General features: G+C 42.1%; 1 protein-coding gene across 1 annotated transcript in view; it reads right to left on the bottom strand.

Moving 5' to 3' along the window:
• The window catches only part of USP53 (ubiquitin specific peptidase 53), a 73197-nt gene that overhangs the window by 38382 nt on the left and 8704 nt on the right, over positions 1-26111 (bottom strand). Inside the window, exons 2-5 of the mRNA XM_082242999.1 lie at positions 12346-12438; positions 7109-7243; positions 1539-1652; positions 1367-1449 (exon numbers count right to left, since the gene is read on the bottom strand). Coding sequence (XP_082099125.1) covers positions 1367-1449; positions 1539-1652; positions 7109-7243; positions 12346-12438 — 425 coding nt within the window. The remainder of the gene's footprint in view (positions 1-1366; positions 1450-1538; positions 1653-7108; positions 7244-12345; positions 12439-26111) is intronic.

Raw genomic sequence — 26111 nt, 5'->3', positions numbered from 1 at the left:
AACCGCCAAAAAAAAAAATTTATATATATATATATATATATATATATATATATATATATATATAAATTTTTTTTTTTGGCGGTTCGAAGTAATTTTCTAGCAAAAATAGGATTTTACATATATATATATATATATATATATATATATATATATATATATATATATATATATATATATATATATATATATATATATATATACACACACACATACATACATACATATATACACACATACATACACACTTTTTCTTCTAGCAGAGACCCTATAGAATAAAATGGTGTGTGTTGCAATTTTCTCACAGCGTATTTGCGCAGCGGTCTTTCGAACGCAATTGTTTGGGGAAAAAAAAAAACACATTCATGAATCAAAAGAAACAGTAAAGTTAGCCCATTTATTTTTGCATAATGTGAAAGATGTTACGTCGTGTAAATAGATACCCAACATATCAGGTTTTAAAATTGCATCTGCCCATGGAATGGCAGCAAACTACGGTGCTTAAAATTCTCCATAGGCAATGCTTTAAACGCCTTTACCAGTTACCAGTTGAGAGTTGCACTGGAGGTCTGGTGCTAGAATTATTGCTCTCGCTCCGACGTTTGTGACAATACCGCACATGTGTGATGTGATCACCGTATAAATATGCGTGCAGGAGTAATATTATATGCCTTTGCATTAGCACATGAGTATAGTGGGAAGGGGACACTTTAGAAAAAAAAAAAAAAAAAAAAAATATATATATATATATATATATATATATATATATATATATATATATATATATATATATATATATATATATATATATATATATATATATATATATATATATATATATATATATATATATATATATAAACTTTTTTTTGGATAATTTTATTGCTACCACAAAGGATGACCAACATCCCTTGTGACAGCATAGGCCATGATAGGTCCTCTTTATGGAGAGATCTGGGGTCTATCAGACACTGATCGTTTTGATTGGCTGCTTTCTTGGCTACTGGTGGCCAGGTAAACAAAGAGGCAGAATAGTTAGTGACGACATAAATTGTCACTTCCGGTTTAGTGGGGTTACAGAGTGGGGGGGGGGCGCAGAACGGAATGATGCCTGTAGGTAACCACAGAGTGCACAAGCTGTTACAAGTGAACTGCATTTCTGTCAGGATCCAGATTTTGCTGTACTTGCAGGGTGTTTAAAAAAATAAAACATGGGGAAACATGCATGTACTGCAGAGTCATACTGATTCTTTGCTAAAACATACATTTAGGGTTTTAACCAGGTAAAACCTGCAAATGCATAAACGTACATTAATCCACACATACATATGTACAATTTTAGCTTAAAAAAAGTAACCGGAAATCTTACCAAAGTGCTGTAGTGGAAATGTAACGAACAAACTCCGTAAAAGGCAAGGGATCAGATGATGCTCCACAGCTACGACAAACACACTAAGGGAAAAAAAAAAAAAATTACATTTATAAGGCAAGGCAATAAAGACAAATGTGTGTAGTCTTAAGGTGAAAAACAAGGTTCCTACCTGCTCATAAAGAGTCATTGCAAACTTCTGATGGGTTATGCAGGACTTTGAAGTGCACATGTCACCCTCACTATTTGGCACTATATGGAAATGAATTCTTTGTAGAATGTTCTCCTGAAAATTACAACAAACACATTACATAAAATGATCCAATTTAGGAATGAACAAAGTAGGAACTAAAAAAAAAAATTAAAAAAATTGTAATTGTTATGTTGACATTGTTTCACACTTGTTCTGATACAACGATCTGAGTTTTACATTAATTTGCCATAAACTACTAATACAAAAGTTGTGTACCAGTACTTGTAATAATGAAAAGTATATTAAATCTAGAACGCTGGCAACTGTGGTTTATCATATATTACTAAAGTGAACTTATCCTTTTCTATCTCTGCTCGCTCAGTAGTGAACCTGTCAGTAGTACCAACTTTATATGCTATAGCTGAGGAGCAGATGTAAAACAGCAATTATAAGTTTTATTTAAGGCCACAATCATGCTGTCTATTTAGGCTGATGAAAATTGTAGTGGCAGGAATCTTAATTCCTGTTGAGGCTCTGAGCACTCGCCAATCCATTCCCCAAAAAAATGACAGGCTGCTGGTGGCTGCAGGTAATCGCAGGCTTTCAGAGAGCCGCGAATAGCTACGGCCATGGGCGACCTGTAATTATAGTCAATAGTGGTGGAGTCCCCACCTAGCCACTCAGAGTCGCAGCAGGAATCAGAAGATTCCTGCTGCTACAATTCGCACCGGCCTAAATCCCCAGTGTGAATGTGGTCTTAATGCCTGAGCATGTACATCAAAAAAACCCTTTATACTTTTTTTCAGACAAAACTAAGCTATACCTCATCTTTTAGCATTCTAATACCAGAGCTTGTATTGGTCACAGAGGCCCAACTACTGAATTGTTAAATGGCTAAGGCCTATATCCAAAAGGTGAGGCCTTATTTTGCTTCAGGTCAAAGAAATTAAGGCTTTCAGTATGTGGACAGTAAGCTATGGATTAGGAGGATGCCATTGCAAAACTAGTTGAGCGATTTAAAAAAAATATATATTTTTCTTTATTATTTTTATTGTGCATGCTGGTACGAGCAAAGTGTTAACCAAGTAAGAGAACACATTGAGTTTACTCCTTCCAAGTTTCATAAGAAGGTGCAGAAGCATTCCACCAATACAGTATACACTGAACAAAATTATAATTAACGCAACACTTTTGTTTTTTGCCCCCATTTTTCATGGCCTGAACTCAAAGATCTAAGACTTTCCATGTACATAAAAGGTCTATTTCTCTCAAAATATTGTTCGCAAATCTGGCTAAATCTGTGTTAGTGAGCACTTCTCCTTTGCCGAGATAATCCTTCAACCTCACAGGTGTGGCATATCAAGATGCTGATTAGACAGCATGATTATTGCACAGGTGTGCCTTAGGCTCTCCACAATAAAAGGCCACTCTAAAATGTGCAGTTTTATCACACAGCACAATGCCACAGATGTGGCAAGTTTTGAAGGAGCGTTGCAATTAGCATGCTGACTGCAGGAATGTCCACCGGAGCTGTTGCTCGTGAATTGAATGTTCATTTCTCTACCATAAGCCGTCTCCAAAAGAGTTTCAGAGAATTTGGCAGTACATCCAACCGGCCGCACAACCGCAGACCACGTGTAACCACACCCGCCCAGGACCTCCACATCCAGCATCTTCACTTCCAAGATCATCTGAGACCAGCCACCCAGACAGCTGCTGCAACAGTCAGTTTGCATAACAAAAGAATTTCTGCACAAACTGTCAGAAACCGTCTCAGGGAAGCTCATCAGGTTCTCGTGAACGGTTTGCTTATGTCAACGTTCTGGATCGAGTGGCCCATGGTGGGGGGTGGGGTTATGGTATGGGCAGGCGTATGTTATGGACAACGAACACAGGTGCATTTTATTGATGGCATTTTGAATGCACAGAGATACCATGAGGAGATCCTGAGGCCCATTGTTGTGCCATTCATCCACGACCATCACCTCATGTTGCAGCATGATAATGCACGGCCCCATGGTGCAAGGATCTGTACACAATTCCTGGAAGCTGAAAACATCCCAGTTCTTGCATGGCCAGCATACTCACCGGACATGTCACCCATTCAGCATGTTTGGGATGCTCTGGAGCAGCGTATACGACAGCATGTTACAGGTCCTGCCAATATCCAGCAACTTCGCACAGCCATTGAAGAGGAGTGGACCAACATTCCACAGGCAACAATCAACAACCTGATTAACTCTATGCAAAGGAGATGTGTTACACTGCGTTAGGCAGATGGTGGTCACACCAGATACTGACTGGTTTTCGGACCCCCCTTACAGTAAAAATTCACATTTTAGGCTTCTTTCACACGGCCGCTCCGCGTGAAAGGTCTGCTGCGGGACTTTTTTTTTTTTTTTCCACGGAGCGGATGACATTTCTGTCATCCGCTCCGTGTGCCCGCATATCATCCCATCCGTTTGCGGATGATATGCGGACATAATGTAGATATGCGGACATAATGTAAGTATATGGCACTGCGGATGTCAGCGGATGACACCGCTGACATCCGATTTTCCTTCCTTTCCGTTTTTTACATGGAAGAAAAAATGGGGTTCTGTTCCATTTGAAAAAACGGAACAGAACTGAAAGGAGGAAAATCGGATGTCAGCGGATGGTATTCCGCTGACATCCGCAGTGCCATTCACTTACATTATGTCCGCAAATCATCCGCAAAAAAATAGGATGATTTGCGGACACACGGAGCGGCCGTGTGAAAGGACCCTTAGAGTGGCTTTTATTATGGCCAGCCTAAGGCACACCTGTGCAATAATCATGGTGTCTAATCAGCATCTTGATATGCCACACCTGTGAGGTGGATGGATTATCTAGGCAAAGGAGAAGTGCTCACTAACACAGATTTAGACAGATTTGTGAACCATGTTTGAGAGAAATAGGCCTTTTAGGACATTAGAAAAAGTCTTAGACCTTTGAGTTCAGCTAATGAAAAATGGGGGTAAAAACAAAAATGTTGCGTTTATACTTTTGTTCAGTGTATTTTAGGTGGGGCTCCCTCCTTGGACCTAGTCTATACTTGTGATTGAGGAGGGGGGGGGGGTTTGTGTGATAAAAACAGGCGGTTGAGCTGCATTTTTTTTCCCTCTATGGAACACTTCACAAATTTGCGTGTCATCCTTGGGCAGGGGCCATGCTAATCTTCTCTGCATTGTTCCAATTTTAGTCCTGCCAAAGCAAGGACTTGAGCTGCAATTTTACCGCCTTTCCCTGAACACCCCCCCAAGTTGCAAAGGCATCCATAGAATTAAGTTTTGTGCCACAATTGCCCTGCAACCACATGCAATGCACACAGATATGGCACAATAGTGCAGGCCTTTTGGGGTTAAAAGATGCAGTGACTCAAAAGAGGAAGCACGGGCTGCTGCATGTGAAAGAGAGCCCTTTTACTCCTTATTTTTGAAGGCTTAGTTACAGTGTCGACAAAAGTAATGATAACATTGGCAGCTAAAAAGGTATCTGGCTATCAAGGCAGTTAGCAGAACAAGATGAATGCTAAATGTACAAACTTTGTTTCGGACTGATGACTTTTTCCATGCGGTATTCTAGAAATAAAGCAATCTGGCACTATGAACAGTGCCATGTATTATATACTCAAGCGTGGTCAAACGTCACAGAGAACAATTCTGAACTCGCAACAAGGCAGTTACAGCTGTGCTCATAAGTTTACATACCCTGGCAGAATTTATGATTTCTTAGCCATTTTTTCAGAGAATATGAATAACACAAACACTTTTCTTTCACTCATGGTTAGTGTTTGGCTGAAGCCATTTACTATCAAATCAACTGCGTCTACCCTTTTTAAATCATAACGACAACAGAAACTACCCAAATGACCTTGATCAAAAAAAAAAGTTTACATACCCCAGTTCTTAATATCATGTATTGCCCCCTTTAACATCAATGACAGCTTGAAGTCTTTTGTGGCAAAATGTGGATGAGGCTCTTTATCTTCTCAGATGGTAAAGCTGCCAATTCTTCCTGGCAAAAAGCCTCCAGATACTGCAAATTCTTGGGCTGTCTTGCATGAACTGCACGTCTGAGATCTCCCCAGAGTGGCTCAATGATATTGAGGTCAGGGGACGGAGATGGCCACTCCAGAACCTTCACTTTATTCTGCTGTAGCCAATGACAGGTCGACTTGGCCTTGTGTTTAGGTATATTGTCATGTTGGAATATCCAAGTACGTCCCATGCACAGCTTCCGGGCTGATGAATGCAAATTTTCCTCCGGTATTTTTTGATAACATACTGCATTCATCTTACCATCAATTCTTACCAAATTTCCTGTGCCTTTGTAGCTCACATATCCCAAAACATCAGCGACCCACCTCCGTGTTTCACAGTAGGAATGGTATACCTTTTATCATAGGCCTTTTTGACTCTCCAAATGTAGAGTTTATGGTTGTGGCCAAAAAGCTTCATTTTGGTCTCATCACTCCAAATGACTTTGTGCCAGATGGTTTGAGGCTTGTCTCTGTGCTGTTTGGCGTATTGTAAGTGGCAGACTTTGTGGCATTTGCGTAGTAAGGGCTTTCTTCTGGCAACTCGACCATGCAGCCCATCTTTCTTCAAGTGCCTCCTTATAGTGCAACAGCACCATCCCATGTTTTCAGAGTCCTGTATTTCACCTAAAGTTATTTGTGGGTTTTTCTTTCCATCCCGAACAATTTTCCTGGCAGTTCTGGCTGAAATTTTAGTTGGTCTACCTGACCTTGGTTTGGTTTCAACAGAACCCCTCATTTTCCACTTCTTGATTAGAGTTTGAACATTCTTAATTTCATGGATATCTTTTTATATCCCTTTCCTGTTTTATACAGTTCAACTACCTTTTCCCACAGATCCTTTGACTATTCTTTTGCTTTCCCCATGACTCAGAATCCAGAAACATCAGTGCAGCACTGGATGAACGATGCAAGGGTCTGTCAGGAGTCCAGAAACTCATTGACCTTTTATACACACACACTAATAACACAAAAACAGATCACAGGTGAGGATGGTTACCTTTAATAGCTATTTAAATCCCTTTGTGTCAACTTGTGTGTATGTTATCAAGCCAAAAATCACCAGGGTATGTAAACATTTGATCAGGGTCATTTGGGAAGTTTATGTTGTCATGATTTAAAAAGAGTAAATAAAGTGGATTAATAATAAATGGCTTTAGCCAAACACTAACCATGAGTGAAAGAAAAAAAGTGTTTGTGTTATCATTCATATTCTCGGAAAAATAGCCAAGAAATCATAAATTCTGCCAGGGTACGTAAACAAATGAGCACGAATGTGAATCAATGCAAAAAAACAGTTTCTCAAGTTTTACAAAACCATCATTTAGTTACAAAAGCAGTGTCAAAAAAACTGCAATAAAGAGTACCAAAGGAAAAAGTCTCTAAACAGTGTACATGAGTGTACTAATAGCCAGAATTACACTTGCACTGCTTGTTGATCATTGTTCAAGGATTAGTGTTAAAGCAAATTAATCACAAGACTACTCACAAAACATTCTGCAGCATCATCCATGAGGCCAAGCTGAAAACGGTGCTCGTCTTTAAAGCTCTCTGCAAGGGCGAGCCTCATAGCATCAGATGGAAGGACCTTTTCCCGACTTGTTTGAAACTGTGCAAATAATGACTGCAGACAAATCACCGACAATAGTTAACAGTTTACTATAAAATATTTTAAACAGTAACAAAATCCTTAGCCAAAGAAATCTAAAAAAAAAAAGTACCAATGTAATATCTCCTGTAACAGTATATTTGTGACTCCTGATACTAATTTTCTAAAAAGTATGTGTGAAAGCAAATATAATTCCAATGTTAAACCATAGCAGAGGATAAATATTAAAAAAAAAAAAAAAACACACACACACACACACACACACACACACACACACACACACACACACACGTATTACATTTCTTCCAGGCTCCTAAGAAAATGTATACATTTTTACTACCTGACAAATGTCAGTTCACCTTTATAGGATATTTTAACCTTTGGTGAATGTAAAGGGACACTGCCCCAATAGATCACCCCCAGGGGCTTTGACCACCAAGCTCCACATTGACAATATAATCTTAAAAATAATGACAATACTAAGAGAAATCTGGCTTTATATAAAGCAGCATAAATAGTAACTTGATATAGTAACCAACAGCAATAATATTTATTTCCTAATTTTACTTCACCATCTTGACGGTGTTAGTAATAATGAGGTTTTCATTTTTTTCTGGTGGAGGGATTATGGATACCTTTGGAGCCATTTCACACTGAGGAATTTTTTTCAAGCGTTGTGTTTCGAAATAAAAAAAAAAAAAAAAGCAACTAAAAAGCTTAAGAAACATGCTTCTTGAAATCAATGAATGCTTTCACACCGGGGTGGTGTGCTTTTTTTTTTTTTTTTACACGAAGTGGTCATTGAAATTATATATTGCTCACACATGCCATGGGTATATGTGGAATTACATCCCAAAATACATTCTGCTGCTTCTCCAGAGTATGGGGATACCCCATGTGTGAGACTTTTTGACAGTCTAGCTGTGTACAGGACCCCGAAAACCAATCACTGCCTTTCTAAGGGCGGAAATTGTTGATTTCACTCCTCACTACTTATCACAGTTTCAGAGGCCGTGAAATGCCAAGATGGCACAAACCCCCCCCCCAAATGACCCCTGTTCAGAACATAGGCACCCTAAGCTATTTGCTAAGAGGCATTTTTAGTATTTTGCAGATTTCGCTTTTTCTTACCAAGTTTTGAAAATTGAAGAAACAATACAAAAAAAAATAAATACATTTTACCTTTTCTTTCTTCCTAAACAAATGAGAGCTGCAAAATACTCACCATCCCTCTTAGAAAATACCTTGGGGTGTCTACTTTCTGAAAAGGGGTAATTTGGGGGGGGGGGGGGTTGTGCTATCTTGGCATTTCATGGCCTCCGAAACTGTGATAGGTAGTGAGGAGTGAAATCAACAATTTACGCCCTTTTTACACTGCTTGTAAAAGTAGTCTAGCGGCTGCTAGGATTGCTTTTACATGAAAGCTGTCCACTGGCAGTAAAAAACAATACCAGAAAGTGTGTGGTATGCCCACCTCCGAGCATCCACCCACTTCTAATGATGGGCATACATGCAATGTTTGCTCTTTTTTTCATTCAGCCCATGGGCTGAAGGAAAAAAAAAAAAAGAACATAGCAGATTCCTCTATTCGCATTGATTGATGTGGATAAAGAAATCTCTGCCAAGAAAAGGGTTAGAAAATATATGGCGAAGCATAGGGGAGATCCGCCCTCAGTGTCCACCCCATCCCCTATGCTTCGCCATATATGCTCTTTTTTTAACTGTGATAGTGGTGAAATCACCTCCTACAGCGCTACAATCATCGATTACATAAATGGTGAGAGCAAACACTGTTGCTGTCAGAATAAAAAAATCTGTGCCGCAGCTAATGGGCGTACCTGCAAAGCAAACAATGGTTAACAATAAAACACAGTAACAATAAAACATTACATGATAACAGTATATTATAAAGTACAGTAAAGTAGGAAAGTCTTTGGCTTTTTTTTTTGTAACTGTAAAAAAAAAAACTCTTTCAGGCTAGGGTCTCTCAAAATGCGTTAACCAAAATCTTTTTAGACCCTGTGTAAAAAAGGGTGCCCTAGATAGTGCCGTGCTGTTCCCTATACAAATAATCTACTAGTGTGTGGTAGGGACGGAAATAGTCGCCAATGCAGAGATCAGGTTAGCCTGGTCAGGAGGGACAAAAATAACGGGTGTCACGCCTAAATCCGCATTTACTACCGACACAACATCTTCTTTGGGTTGCTCTTTGGGTAGGGGTACCAGGGAGGACTTCTGGAAAACGTCTCTCATGCAGCCGGCTTACTGCATCTGGATAGTGAATTTGGGCCACAGCACCTCTTGGATACAGAAGGGCTGTGATGATCTCTTCCTGGAATTTTAGGAAGGATCCACTTCTTCCTGAAGCTTTGTATAGCACATAAGCGTTCAGCAGAGCCAATTGAAATAAGTATACAGACACTTTTTTTGTACCAGCGTCTGGCCTTATGGGCAACTAAGTATGGCGCCATCATGTGGTCATTGAAGTTCACCCCTCCCACGTTAAGGTTGTATTCCTGGACACAGAGGGGCTTCACAACACCAGTCACCGTTGCAATTTGGACTGTCGTATCTGCGTGAATGGAGATCCGAACAAAAACATTCCGTGTGTTCCTCCACTTCACTGCAAGCAATTACTCTTCAAGCAGGCTCTCTCCCCCCGTCTAAGTTGGGAATCTACAAGCCGTTGGGGGAAGCCTCGGCAATTAGGTTGCACAGTGCCACATACGCCAATTCCAAAATGTCTAAAAAGTGGCACGCTTGTATAGAAGTTGTCCACTTACAAATGGTACCCTTTCCGAATAAGAGTGACACCAAGTCCCAAACAATCTTGCCACTGCTCCCCATGTGGTCTGGGCAGTTGGGGGGCTCCACATTGTTATCATTTCCCTCGTAAACCCGGAAAACTACATGTGTAGCCTGTTGCCCTGTGACAGAGATGATACATCTTGACCCCATATCTGGCATGCTTGCTGGGGAGAAACTGGTTGAAAGAAAGGCGGCCAGAAAATGTTATCAGGGACTCATCAACGCAGACAGCTTGTTGGGGGCATATACAAGGCTGCAAACTTCTTGTTGAAGTGGTTTAAGAGAGGCCGAATTTTGTGGAGCCGGTCAAATTCAAGGTCACCCCGAGGACGACAGAGTTCATTGTCACTGAAGTGAATGCACCGCTAGATTTGCTCATATCTAGTCCTGGCCATGGCAGAAGAGAACACAGGTACATGGTGAATTTGGTCAGTGGACTAATATGACCGCAACTCACTCTTTTTAGTAATGCCGATTCAGAGGGATAGGTCCAGAGAAGTTTTAACTTTGGAAACCATGATACGTTTCAATGCAAATTCTCTGGCAAGGGTCAAATTTGGATTTGCAGTGATTAATTGATCGGCATATAAATTGCTTTGGTCCACAATAGATCTGTAAAGCGCTTTACAGCATAAACATAGGACACTACTTGTGCTAGCCACCGCTCCAGCTTGAACTGCACTTATGGGACCCGCCACGTCATTAAGTGTTACTGCAGTGCTGGTTTGACTATGGTTTGACTATGACCAGGATGTACTATGCCGCTGGTGCTTGTCATTTTACCAGAAGGTTGAGCGGCACTAGTACCTACACTGCATACGAGAACCCTACCCTGTGGTTGTTGCACCTCAACAGAAAAACGGGGTCGGGTACGCCTGACCTTAGCAGGGACCAATACTCCGTCGTCAGAGCTATCTGTCAGGGTGCCGCTGCTGTCTACAGGTTCGTACACTCAACCAGATTCTGACAGTGAGGCTTCCCAATCGCTCTCATCTGTCATGCTCAGTATCGTGTAGGCCTCTTCACTAGTTTACTTCTGTTTGGACATTTGGCCAATAAATTTATAGGTACCTAGTGTGACTCACAGGTAAAAAGCACCTGGTTGTCAAGGACTGTTTGAACCGCAGGCCTGACTCTGCTAACACTGCGGTTTAGTGCGCTGTGTATTGGAAGGGACAGTAATCTACTGATTCTGCACCTCTTGGGGGGGGGGGGGAGAACACTAAACTATTGGGGACACTAGTATAGTTCTGATCAGATCAAAGATTGATCCGTTCAGACACTATACCAGTAATGGAGGTATCTAGAGTGTGTGTGTGTGTGTCACTGGCAATCAAAGGGTTAAAATCTATTACTAAATATGTGGCGGGCAATCTGACACGGTCCTGAATTGATGCTGATGTCACCTGTTACACTAACACAGTGATCAGAAAAAAGATCTGTAAACTATAATAGTGACACTGTGACAGGGCAATGAAGGGGTTAACTGGGGTATGATCAGGGGATATAAGGCGGGGACCCGAAGCCTATCTGGAACTGCCTCTTACTAGCCCTAACTGCCTTCCAAACTAACTGGTTACTACTGACACTAATACAGTGATCAGTAAATTGTCTGTATACTGCAATTAGCGTACACTGTTACAGAGAGTGAAAGGGTTAAGGGGTGATCAGGGGGTTACATCTTTATTAGGGGATATATGGCAGGGAACCTATTTGGGACTACCACACTAACTGCTTCTCACACTATCTGAAGTCACAAGTGACATCAATACAGTGATCAGTAAATTTTATCTGTACTGTATATAGTGTACACTGTGACAGGGAGTGAAAGGGTTAATACGGGGGTTAAATGTGTACTGGTGTCAGTGTAGTGCTTCTGTGCTTACAGAATATGTTCTCTCCTCTCACACTGGAACCAAAAAGGACTCCAGGAGAGGAGATTACATCATATCCTGTGCCAGTGTACATCACACGGGCAGCAGATGTTCTGCCATTGGTCAGAACTGATCAACAGGTCCAGGCCAAAATTCATTGGCCTGGACCCGATGACTGATCGGTTCTGAACCAAATCAGAACATCGCGGGGGCACGCACGCGCCCCCCGCGCAGCCGAGCCAGCCTGCTGCAGTATATCTGCAGTGGGCGGTCGGCAAGTGGTTAAAATAAGACGTGCTTTATGTGGTTATTTGGTTACTGCTCTATGGGTAAGTGCACCAAGTTCTCTGCATTGAAACTATACAAGGGGATGTTACTGCTTTCTAACAAATTGAATGCAAGAGTACATCATTTTTCTAAATTAAGATTAGTTACCTTTAAAGCGCAAAAAATACAAGCTTCTCCCAAACAAACATGTCCAGTCAGTCCTCGTAAACTACGTCGAAATATATCCAGCTGCCATAAAACCTGCAGAATAAACAGATTTCTTATTGAGATTTGCAAAACAAAAATGTCTGCAAGGATGGTAAAACTTGACAGAGGAACATATTTAACAGCAAAGGTGAGAGCACTGCTCATTGGTGTGTGTGTGTTCGAAGTGTCAGTTGCCTTTATATTTTAGGCTAATTAGGCTGTAGGTTTAACAATACATGCAATATTATTCAGCCTGGCCAGCCAGCGATATACCCAAATCATAGAACACTAAAACGTAAAATTTGCAACTGGAAACTGACAGTCCACTGTTTTAAAGCGACTGGAAATGTCTAAAAGTTTATACTTGCTTGTTCTGTGCAACGGAAGACCGAGCAGACCTGAACCTCCTCTTCTTGAGTCCCCCACCGGTGCTCCTGGCATCTGCCCTCTGGCGAGTGCTCCCACAGAAAGCTACTTCCAATGGGGGAACTCGTGCCAAGCCTCACTGTCTACGTCTACAGACACAGTGTGACTCGGCCCCCCCCCCCCCCCTCTTCTTCATCACTGGCTTTGAATGACAGCAGCGGGATCCAATGGCTCCCACTGCCTCAGCAAAGCCTGTGAAGCCAGGAAGTAAGGGGAGAGAAGAGCTGCAAATGGGCACAACGCTGGATTTAAAAAGAGCTCAGGTAAGTAAAGGGAAGGGGGTGAGGGGGGATACGGATGCCTAAACATTCTTTAACTTAATGCAAGGAATCGATTAAGGTAAAATGATTTAGGCCTTAGAAGCACTTTAAAACAAAAAGGTGCACAAGAAACTGAAAATAAACTAGAGGATTCATTTTGATTAATCTTTTTGTAAAAATTATGGGATTTACTAAAGGCAAATAGACTGTGCACTTTGTAAATAAAGTTGCACTTATTTCCCCAGAGCTTAGTGAATGTAGTAAAGCTCTGAATTTCCATCATCCAATCATGAGCAAGCATGATCTTTTTAAAGTGAAACTTTACCACATTCACGAAGCTCTGGGAAAATTAGTGCAACTGCTCTTGCAAAGTGTACCGTCTATTAGTCTTTAGTAAACCAACCCTTACGGGTCCACATCATACAGTGAAAGTCATTAAAGGATATGTCGGGGGGGAATACACATTTTCTAGAATACATAGACATTTCCCAATGCCGCGTCTCTTTAAAAACACCAACCTATAGAAAATACCTGCTGATCCTACCACTCAATATTTTTCAGCACTACTTCCTGTAGTGGGCCAACCAACACCTGTGCCTCTGCTGCACTGAAATCTCAAGCAGTGTCATCAGTCCTGCCCAGTTCTCCTCTTGTAAGGGTAAGTAAGTAGTGTTCTATAGTTCCTCAGAAAAGAACTGGGCAGAGCTGACATTTTTAGTGAAGCAAGGGTATTGTGCGGTCAGCTCAAACAGAATGTTAATTGTAAACTTTAGCTTTTTTTTTCCTTTCTTCTTACAATGGCTCCTCCTGCCATCTCTGAGCCTATAGGGGGGGGGGGGGGGAGCCACAACTTTGTACATCTCCAGATCAAGATGGGGCTCAGGTATGTATAAGGGGTGGCTGCACAGGTGGTTTTTTTTTTACCTTATTGCTGAGAATGCAGTAGGACCCTTTTACATGGGCAGACTGATAAGAGTCAGCCTATCAGTATTTCAGGCGGACCCAATTGGATCGCCCAGTCTCCTCTATAGAGCAGCGGGTGTCAGACGTGTGTATGTTGACAGACGCCCGCTGCCATCAGATCCTGTCCGCTAGAAACAGATGGATGGAGATCAGTTTCCCATCAGTCTGGCGGATCAGATTGGATGGCAGTCAGATGCAGATGGTCCGTTTACATCCAACTGCCTGTAAAAGGAGAATGGGCTGCGCCTGTTCTGCATCAGCGGAGCAGACACAAACCAGCCGTCTGCCTGCACAGAGGGGATCAGCCGACAGATTCCCCGCTGAGCAGGTGGACTCCAATGGAGCCTGCCCTATGTAGAATTAGAGTTTACCCCGAAACACATTTTAAACATAAAAGAAGCCTTCCCCTTGATGTAATAATACAGGATAGAATTTCTTTGAAACCGCTCCAGACAGAACCCCTCTCTATCGAAATGAGGGGCTGTCAGCCAGGATGAATGCTGTGACTTGTGCCAAGACCCAGTCGTATGGGACCTCGCAAAAGGGGTTTAACTTCGAGGCCAGCCCCCCGTCCAGTGGAGCTATGTAGCGGCTGACCGAGGTCTGCGCGCGCTCGTTGGCCAGAGTGGGGTGACCACTGTATCTAGATTATCCAGCTTGCCACCCTGGCCGGCAGTTGATTGTAGGATTTCACAGGAAAAAATCCAGGAGAAAAAAAAATTTTCATCTAAAATGCTTTTGCCAGGACCAAAGATCCCAGCAAGGAAATAGGTCCTCCCAACTCCCAACTAGGCAGAAAAAAAACTGAGTGGCTATAGTAGAGAGAGGGAGTATACCCCCTGGGACTGCCCATATGTGTAGCCAGAATTATTTTCTGCCTAATGTCCTACTCCTGCAGGGGGCAGTATAACCCAATGGTTATGAATATCAGGAGCTGTGTCCGTCAATGACCGAATGGGAATTAAGTTTTTTTTAACAGAGACCCTAGAGAAAAAAAAATGCAGATTGTTGCATTTTATGACAGTGTATGTGAACAGCGGTGTTTCAAATGCAACTTTTTTTGGAAACAATGTAAAAGATGATGTTACGTCGAGTAAATAGGTACCAAACATGTCATGCTTCAAAACTGCACATGCTCGTGGAATGGTGACAGACTACAGTACTGAAAAATCTCCATAGGCGACACTTTAAAATTTTTACAGGTTACTGGTTTAGAGTTAGAGAATTATTGCTCTTGCTCTAACAATAGCAGCGATACCTCACGTGTGTTTTGAACATATGCGGGTGCAACTTCCGTATGTATTCCCTTCTGCGCGCAAGGGACGGGACGCTTTACATTTTTTTTTTTACTTCAGACTTTAGGAGGGCCAAACTATGGCCACCAGGAAAAACACAATATCCCATCTTTGATGTAATTGGGAGGAATGGTGTGCCTTCATTGGTAGGAAATTATACCCCATTGTTGGTATCCGTAGATAAAAAAAAAAAAAATATTGCCCCAAAGGCCAGATAAAAGCAAGCAAAGGACTGCATCTGGCCCCCGGGCCACAGTTTGGAGACCACTGCCCTAGAGAATAAAATAGTGGTGATTCCACTTTTTGTCACGTTACCAAAAAAAAAGGGTACACAAAAAGCAATAAATTACCTCATTTTTTGGTAAACTATAAAAGCCGAGATTGCACCGAGTAAATAGATACCCAACAAGCATGTATCACAATCAACATTTTTAGGCATAGGCGCCCTGCCGTGTGCATTTATATTTGTATGTGCATATATGAGGGGGGTGGGGGGCATGGAGTTTAAGTGCTTGGGTGTAACTTTCATTAAATTAAAAAATTTCCCATCACACAAAGGGACAAAAAGTCCTAATGTGATGTTTTTTTTGGCGACATGTTCTCTTTAATGAGACATCCAGAGTCTAGTATGAATGGAAGGCAAATCACACTGCATTACACCCTTTCACAGCCTTGATGTCCAGGGAAACTGCCAATGGGGACCCAGGAGTTTGAGGGTTCGACCATCCCAGGGAGGGGGCCCGCGCCCACCCCAAAATCCACCAGGGAGGGGGGAGGAATGCTTACTCACCATACCAGGAACAGAGGCAGGTGCCATCTCCTGACAGGACCCCATGCCACTGAAGTGGGGGGGGGGGCTGTCGGCCAAATAGATACACTGCGATATAAGCCTAGACCCTGTTGTGTGCGTCCTGGCGAGACGTTTACCTCGCTGGGCCAGTTCCTGTCCAGTGGGACTATGTCACCGCGGAGCTAATGCCTGCATGCGCTCATTGGCCAGACTCAAACTCCCCATGAATGCAGAAGGACCTGTAACAAAGGGTTTAAGGAAAACACTAAACACTTTCTGCTTTAATCTAATAAAGGAAACGTATTATGAAGTCAATGAGAGTTCAAAACCATTTCCTTCCTTGTCTAAAAGGTCCCTTAGTGCCTTTAATCAACAACTGTGTGGAAAAGAAACATTTTTGTGCTAGACAACGAGGAACTTTTCAACACCTAAGTTACAACGTACAAAGAAAAACCTACTACACACTTCCCAAGTAACAGAAGATCGGTCAATTCCAAAAATATCACTTTTTTTTTTTTACATATTTCTTGCTGATGCAGCCAGTAATATAACGCCAACAATTACAGACTGACAGTTATAGCACAAAAGAGTTCAGAAAAACTTTGATCCAACTTTGGCTGGTGCAGTCCACAGAAAAATCTTGGCAGCTCCCCAATTTACACTTTTTACCACTTTTCAGGCAATCCAGTTACATTCCCCACCTTCCCACACTGGGTTACACAGTTAGTGGATCTTAAAGATATAGTGTCATGAAAAAGTATTCATACCCCTTGAAATTTTCCACAGTTTGTCATGTTACAACCAAAAGTGTGAATTTATTTTATTGGGATTTTATGTGATGGAACACAAAGTGGCACAGAATTGTGAAATGGAAGAAAAATGATAAAGGGTTTTCAAAATTCATTAAAAATAAAGATCTGAAACAAGTGGTGGGTATTTGTATTCAGCCCCCAAAATGTCAGTACTTTGTAGAACCACCTTTCGCTGCAATTACAGCTGCAAGTCTTTTTGGGTATGTCACTACCAACTTTGCATATCTAGAGAGTAAAAAGGTTGCCCATTCTTCTTTACAAAATAGCTCGAGCTCTGTCAGATTGGATGGAGAGTGTCTGAACAGCAATTTTCAAGTCTTGCCACAGATTCTCAATTGGATTTAGGTTTGGACTTTGACTGGGCCATTCTAACACATGAATATGATTTGATATAGACCATTCCATTGTAGCTCTGGCTGTATGTTTATCGGTCATTGTCCTGCTGGAAGGTGTCAGTTTAGGTGGATAGGTCATGTCTTGGTAGGTTTGCAGTTGTGCCATACTCTTTACATTTTCAGATGATGGATTGAACATTGCTCCGTAAGATGTTCAAAAGCTGGTAATATTTTCCTATAACCTAACTCTGCTTAAGGCCCCTTTCACACATACGGTCCGTTCAGTTCATCAGTTCAGTCACGTCAAATGTATCAGTTTTTCATCCGTTTTTCATCCGTTTTTCGTCAGTTGTTATCCGTTTTTCATCCGTTTTTCTTCAGTTGTTATCCGTTTTTCATCCATTGTCATCAGTTGACATCCGTTTTTCATCCGTTGTCATCAGTTGACATCCGTTTTTCATCCGTTGTCATCCAATTTTCGTCCGATCCGTTTTTTTGACGGATGAAAAATAGGGCATTCATCCGTTCAAAAAAACCGACATTGACGGAAGTGGATGAAAACGGATGTTAACTGATGATCATCAGTTGTCATCCGTTTTTACATAGAGATGCATTGATGTCCGTTTTTCATCCGTCAATGGATGGATGAAAAACGGACAAACGGACAGCATGTGTGAAAGGGGCCTTAAGCTTCTCCACAACTTTATCCCTGACCTGTCTGGTGTGTTCCTTGGCCTTCATGATGCTGTTTGTTTACCAAGAGCCATTTCACACTGAGGGGCTTTTCAAGCACTTTGGCACTAAAAATAAGAGATAAAAAAAAAAAAAAAAGCACCCGAAAAGCTCATGAAAACCTATTCCCATTAAAATCAATGAATGTTTTCACACTGGGGAGGTGAAAAAAATCATGCAAGCAGCATCTTTGGAGTGCTAAAAAAAGCGCCTCAAAAACACCCCTCTCCGTTGAAAAGAATGGGAAGAGCCTCAAAATGGTTCTGTCATGTGTCCTTAAGAAAAGTGCACTGCTAACGCCTGAAAAGCGTCGCAAAAGCACTCAGCGTTTTGTGGGCAGTTGTCAAGCACCTCAGTCTGAAAGGGCTATATAAGGTTCTCTAAAAAACCTCTGAGGTCTTCACAGAACAGCTGTATTGATACTGAGATTAAACTACACACAGGTGGACTCTTATTTACTAAAAATGTGACTTCTGAAGGCAATTGGTTCCACTAGATTTTAGTTAGGGGTATCGGAATAAAGGGGGCTGAACACAAAAAGAACACAACACTTTTTACATATGATTTGTAAAAAAAAAAAAAAAAAAAAAATTAAAAACCATTTATCATTTTTCTCCACTTCACAATTATGTGCCACTTTGTGTTGGTCTATCACATAAAATTCAAATAAAAATAAATTTACGTATTTTACTTACATGAATAAATGTGGAAAATTTCAAGGGGTATGAATACTTTTTCAAGGCACCGTAGCTACATAGCAGATTTTAGAATTTTTGAGACACTTCTAAAATTGTTAGAGAATAATCACCAAGTGAACAGTTATTGGACAGCTGTATGGTCTTATCACAGGAGAAGGAGGTACAATAGAATACCTTTTGTCTTTATAACCACTTTAAAGAAGACCTGCAATGGAAACTGAAGCCCCGTACTCCCTCAATACAAAGCCTTGTGTTCAAGAAAAAATGAAATATTCGACTTCATTAGTAACTATGAAGTATTTAGGTCAAAATATATAAAAACACACACTTGGAAATTAAGGGCTCACTGAGACCTGCATTTTAGAAAGAGTAAACTCAAAACGGTTAAAGCATGTTTTTATGGCCTTGCAGTGCAGAATTTACAGAGTTAAAACAGGTGGGGAGTAAGCAACATCTCACCTCCTCACCACCTGTTAACCACTTAAGCCCCGGAAGATTTTACCCCCATTCCAACCAGGGGGTATTTTGCGATTCGGCACTGCGTGACTTTAACGGACAATTGCGCGGTCGTGCGACGCTGTACCTAAACGAATTTGACGTCCTTTTTTTCCCACAAACAGAGCTTTCTTTTGGTGGTATTTGATCACCTGTGCGATTTTTTGATCATGCGCTATAAACAAAAAAAGAGCGTCAATTTTGCAAAAATAGCAATATTTTTCACATTTTTTTTATATGAAATTCCCCCCCAAAAAAAATGTAAAAATCAAAATTTTTAAAAATTTTCGGCCAATTTGTTTTATGCTACCTATGTTTGGTAAAAAAAAAAAATCGCAAAAAGCGTATTTTGATTGGTTTGCGCAAAAGTTATCGCGTTTACTAACAAAGGGAAAGATTTTTGTCATTTTTGTTGTTTTTTTTTTTAACGCGTAATGGCGGCGATCTGCGATTTTTTTTGCGGTACTGCGACTTTGCGGCGGACAGATCGGACCCTTGACTGACATTTTTGACACTTTTGGGGTTACCAGTGACATTTCTACAGTAATCAGTGCTATACATATGCACTGTTACTGTAAAAATACACTGGTAGTGAAGGGGTTAACTTTATTTGGAAGGGAGGGGCTGTGTGTGTCCCTAGGGGCGTGGTTTCTACTGTGATTGGCTGTGGCTCTAGCTGTAAGGACACTGATCAACGGATTTACATACTAGATCCGAGTGATCAGTGTCTTTGCAGCGAGGAGAATGACAGGCAGTTTGTTTACACAAGCTGCCTGACATTCTCCCTCTCCCCCGCCGATCGCCGAGTGGCCGGCGGACATCGGGTCCGCTGGTCACACGCGCGGGGGGGGGTCCGTGACCACGCGGGAGCGCGCCTCCGGGGGCGCGCGCTCGCTCCCTAGACCCTCACAAGCAAGCAACGTAGCCCTACGTTAGTTTGCCTGTGAGGGGCTGACCGCCGACGTAGATAGTCGTGCGGCGGTCGGCAAGTGGTTAAAGCAGAGTTCCACCCATTTTTAATAGGTTGGAATACATAGATGTATGTAATCCCCTTTAAAACGGCTTTTACCAATGAAAACTTTTTTTTTTTGCTAGTAAATACCTTAATTTCGGCTTTATTCCTCCTCTCCTCACTTCCTGGTCCGATCGGCGATGACGTCATTCGGCGATCCGCAGTGTCTGCTGGGATGTATTCTATTCCAGAAATCTCGCAGTAGCTGTATCTGTACTGAGCCGTGCCTGCCCCGCCTCCGCCCCGCCTCCTCTCATTGAGTTGCATTGTATGAATGTATTAAGGCCATTCTCTGCCCCGCCTCCTCTCATTGAGTTGTATTGCAATACAACTCAATGAGAGGAGGCGGGGCGGAGGCGGGGCAGAGAACAGCCTTAATACATTCATACAATGCAACTCAATGAGAGGAGGCGGGGTGGAGGCGGGGCGAAGGCAGGGCAGGCACGGCTCAGCACAGATACAGCTACTGCGAGATTTCTGGAATAGAATACATCCCAGCAGACACTGCGGATCGCCGAATGACGTCATCGCCGATCGGACCAGGAAGTGAGGAGAGGAGGAATAAAGCCGAAATTAAGGTATTTACTAGCAAAAAAAAAAAAGTTTCCATTGGTAAAAGCCATTTTAAAGGGGATTACATAGATCTAAAGTTCCAAAAATGGGTGGAACTCCACTTTAAAGGCCTCTGAAAAGTGGTCCCATCTTGGATCAACTTTCAGGAGGTACAATAATGACAGCCACACATCTAAACGTAGACTGCAGGGTTACCAAAGCACAGCAGAGACACTTTAGCTTTTTGGTCCTCATTGTCTGACAGACAGACGGACTGCTATTGCATGTCCCTCCTGGATAACATCATGGTGGGAATCAGCCAAGAGAAGAGGAAGATGAACAAACATCCATCTGCTGATCTCTCTGAATAGAGACACCACTTACCTGAACCAAACATGCTGATCAGGAATTCTGACTTGACTGAGATCTGCATGCTTTTCAAGATCAGTGACTCAAGGTATCGAAGCAAAAGACAGGGAATTAATGATCCCTGCAGCAATGGCACCCACTGAACTCCTCCTGGATGTTTTCTTCAAAATGTATTGCTTCCAACAATTATTGGATTTTCATGAACATTAATGCCCTCGAATGACCATGGATTCTATCCAGTACAACAGATTTTTTTTTTAGTGAACTAACACTTTAATAACCGTTTGGCATATGGTGAATTTACACTTAAATTAATTTTTAGCACGACATGTCATTGCTACAAAGATCACTAGCATGTCTAGACAAACAGAAACAGGTTAGCACTGGCTGCAAACAGCGAAAGAAGTAGCAGCACTGAATTCTTTTGCAGCTTTGTGTATTTCCAGATGTCCTATTTTATGAAGTCTCTTTTAAGTTTACTTTTTTTTTTTTTTTTTTTTTAAATGGTACATTTTACACTTTAGAAAAAAATTGCCAAACACACGAGTATGTGAAAAATATTAAGACTACACCACGGACAGCATATTCTCCAATATATGTCAATGGGCTAAAATACTCTGCAGCTGTTGCTCCTGGACACTGACAGGGGGATTTTACCCTGTATGGCCATGTGTAAGAGATTCAATGGCCAGGGAACACCTGAATCCCTGTTTATGTGTGATTACTTTGCATTTACCTGTAGTGCAATTTTGCAGCCTATTCATTTGAATCGGCTGCAAATCACAAGTAGCAGCACATGCACTACTTTTCAAAAACGGTGCCACGCGATCTGTTGCCCACAAACAAACTGCATTTGGGGTGCCGTTAAAATTAGACTAGCACCCACAGCAGATCATAAATGCAGTGTGCTTTGAGTAGGGTTTGGGAAACACGCACATAACGTACCTTTCCCCCACTTCGTTCAGCCCTTAAACATAAGACAAATGCACATTTGCTTTCTTTAGCATCATAACGTTTTAGCAGTGACTATAAATCGCAAGAGAATCCGGCAGGCTGGTTGTACCCAAATTGATCGATCAAATTGATATATTCTGCCTGCTTATTACCGATTTGAACCTCAGCCTGTTCAGCAGGGTTTGGCCGAGATTTGAATTGCGTATGGCCGGCTTTATTCAGACCCAGGGTTCGACAAACCCCAGACAACAGGTCGCATTGGCGACTAGAATTAGCAGCCTGGTGCCTGGGTAACAATGTGGCAGGTGTCTTGTCGCTAGACATCCCAAGTCTCCCGCATGCAGGCAGCTGTTCCCTGACACCCGCAAGTGCCACGCCCGCATGCGGGAGAATCCCACACCTTGCAATAATCTTTGGATGTCTGGCAACAGAACGGTGTCTGTCAGATGTGACAGAATGGAGCCGATGCTTACTGTATAGTTCTGGCTCCGTCCTGTCACAGGCAGAGTGATATCAAATGCACTCCTATGAGAAGAGAGATACAGGAAGCATTAGCTCTGCATGCTTCCTCCAGTGCTGCTCCTCACACTCTCCACCAGCAGTAGCTGCCAGTGTTCTGACAGAATGCTATACCCTCGTCACTTCCGCCCCGGTGCGCATGCGCACAAGGCATTCTGGGGGTCGGATGTGTATAGCGAACAGCTGACTGAGAAGAGGCGGGGCTGAGGCGTCATCGAGTTCTTACAGGGGGCGGGCGGGGAGGATTAGTAGTCCTGAGAGGAGGCGGTATGGATGCAAATATCATCGAGTTCTTACAGGGGGCGGGGAGTATACAGTACCGAAGGAACTACTTTTAATACATTTATTACACGGCCGCAAGTCTCCTAATCCTCCTCCCCGCCCCCTGTAAGAACTCGATGATATTTGCATCTGTACCGTCTCCTCTCGGGTCTACTAATCCTCCCCGCCCCCTGTAAGAACTCGAAGATATTTGCATCCGTACCGCCTCCTCTCAGGTGTACCGCCTCCTCTCAGGTGTACTAATCCTCCCGCCCCTCCCCCTGTAAGAACTCAGCCCCGCCTCTTCTCAGTCAGCTGTTCGCTATACACATCGGACCTCCAGAATGCCTTGTGCGCATGCACACCGGGGCGGAAGTGACGAGGGTATAGCAATCTGAGCGGGTATAGCATTCTGTCACAACACCAGCAATACCCACAGCAGTACCTGCCAGAAGTAAGTCACATGTGCTAGGGGAGCAACTAGGCCCCAGCACACAATTGTAAATATCCCAGCATGTGCAGTGTTTTTGACTCCTACCACTTCAAATTACTAAAGTGGTCATGGTGGTTGGTGTGTACCTTTAATATCTCTCAGAAGAAGTAAACAAACTACACACGGGTCGAATGCCAGGCAACATCAGCAGGTTAAAACTGGCTGCCATTGGGTCCGTGTGCATGGCAGCCGGTCCAACAGAAGCCGGCCATTCAGCATGCGGCTCCTAGATTTTAGGCAAAATTTGTCAAGCCCTGTTCAGACCCATCATATTAAAAATAAACTTAGTACTTTCTTACAATCATTTTGAACAATTGTGGCTTGCTGCTGAATCTAGAGCCTAATCTAGACAGGACAAAGTATGAGCCGGATGGAACAAGAAAATCCTTAAAGGGGAGTTCCAGTCAAAAATGAAATTTTTCCTAATAATAGTATATAATTATCTTTGATATTATTCATTTTTTGGCTAGCTGCTTGTGGAGCTAAGAAAGTCTCATCTAAGCTGGACAAACAGCTTCTTCCTGTTCTTCACTGACAACTATTTCCTGTTATCTGAAATGTTCATGGTGCCTTTTACTACCTGAAAATGTTGTCCTTCTCTTGCCCAAACATGCCTGCCTACTATTCATTACAACCGCCCCGGTCCTGCCCAGCCCCACCCCCACCCCCATCCCTCAGTCAGACAGAGAACAATATCCTCCAATTTTAAAGCCTCGTTTTGGCTAACAGCTTCCTGAGAGAGAGACAGACAGAGAGAGACACAGACAGAGAGCAGACAAGCAGGCATGGTAAGTATGTTATGCTCACTGCATGTGGCTAAAGCAGCACATGGCACACACAGACACACACAAACACTTCTTACAAACGACAATGTCACTTCTTAAAATGAATTATTCATGTTGGAACACACCCAGCAAGCTGGGGAGTAATGGCACAAGGGAGCTAAGGAAATAAAATCACGTGACCAGAGCACTTTTGAACAAATATAAAAAGATACAAAGAGATCTTTTTAAATTGATTTGCACAATACAGATCGATTTTAAAAGTTCATTACATGTCAATAATGATTTTTACTGTGCTTGTCTGTAGTATTCCTTTAACCTCCCTGGCGGTATTCCCGAGTGTGGCTCGAGGTAGAATTTCAGTGCCATTAGCAGTAACCCCCAGCCACACTCGGGGTACCGCCAGGGAGAAATCGCTGGACCCTGGAAGAGGTTACTTACCTTGTCCCCGCAATATATTCTGGCAATGTGCGGCGGCCGGATCTTCCACCTGATGCTGTGTGCCCCGGCTTCCGTTCTCTGCTAGCGTCGCAAGGGGGTGGAACCGGCGGCAAATTCAAAAAGTAATACAATAATATATTGTAATCCTATTGGATTAAATTACAAGATAAAAATAAACTGACCTTAGTTTGCCCCCCATTGCCCTTGCCTGCAGTTTTACTGTACATACATATATATATATATATATATATATATATATACACGTGTATATAAATAAATACATATTAATCCCCCGCTACATCGCGGTTCAGTTTTTGCGGTCCCGGTAATTCGTGTTTTTTTTTTGTAATGTTATTTTACTATATAAATCATTAAAAATGAAAGATTTTTGTGTTTTCCATAGCTCTTGCTCTGTCTCTAAGTATCTTTTATGTGTTTAAATGAGTTTCTATTGTTTTAAAAGTGTGTTTAAAGACCTTAAAATGCTTTTACACGTACAGTGACAGTAAAAAAACATGCCTACAATGCATTTTAATAGGGTTTTTCTATTTCGCGGAATTTCACTTTTCGCGGCTGGGTCCGGAACGTAACCCCCGCAATGGAGGGGGGTTTACTGGTATACATATTAACTTATTTATAGTTATTTATTATATTATAATTTATGATTTTGTGTTTCAAACTTTATCACATCTGGGATGTCTACTAGAGTCTTGTTTGGTCAGGTTTAAAGCGGTAGTATCCCGCTTTTTGACACTTTTACCTACAGGTAAGCCTATAATAAGGCTTACCTGTAGGTTCAATTAATATCTCCTAAACCTGCATGGTTTAGGAGATATTTGCAGTGGATGCAGCCGCTCACGCGAGCGGCACATGCGCTCTGAAGGTCCGGGGGGGACCTTCAGTTTTCCTTGCCGGGAGCTTGCCGGAAAATCACTCCCGCGCACATGTGCGGGAGTGACGTCATCGCGGCTCCGGCCAATCACAGAGAACCCACAAGAGACGCCGAGGGATCATGGCGGAGCCCGCATCGATGTCCGGGGGTCCGTGTCGGGGCTTTGTTCTAAGGTAATACATAATGAGCTAGTATGCGATGCATACTAGCTCATTATGCCTTTTTTTTCAGGTTTACAACCGCTTTAAGTAAGTAATTACTAGGAATTGTAGGCCTACAGTACATAACACCAAATTTCCATGCAAAAAATTGTACCGCTTTTGGTAAAAAATTCCTGACATAATATACTCTGTTTAGGTAATAGAATATACAGAAAGTGACCAGCGCTATGGAGTTTACAATATGTTTAAAAGCCTAAGGTGTAAGCAGCCAACAACCAACCCTAAAAGGGTTAAAGAAGTAAAACAGGTGCAAAAGGTTGAAACGGCTCTACCTTCCAAGTGATAACATGCCAGACAAATTTAAATAAATAAATAGTGATTTTGTTGTATATTTTATGTCAAAGTGCTCAAGTGATTGATGGTCAAAATAATGACAGACTTTTTTGACCCCTGACAATTACCCACTCAAGGGGTGTAAAGTGCTA

This window comes from Pelophylax lessonae (assembly GCF_965119305.1).
Source record: "Pelophylax lessonae genome assembly, chromosome: 1".
Classification (NCBI taxonomy): domain Eukaryota; kingdom Metazoa; phylum Chordata; class Amphibia; order Anura; family Ranidae; genus Pelophylax; species Pelophylax lessonae.
This window is presented reverse-complemented; position numbering and strand designations above follow the sequence as displayed.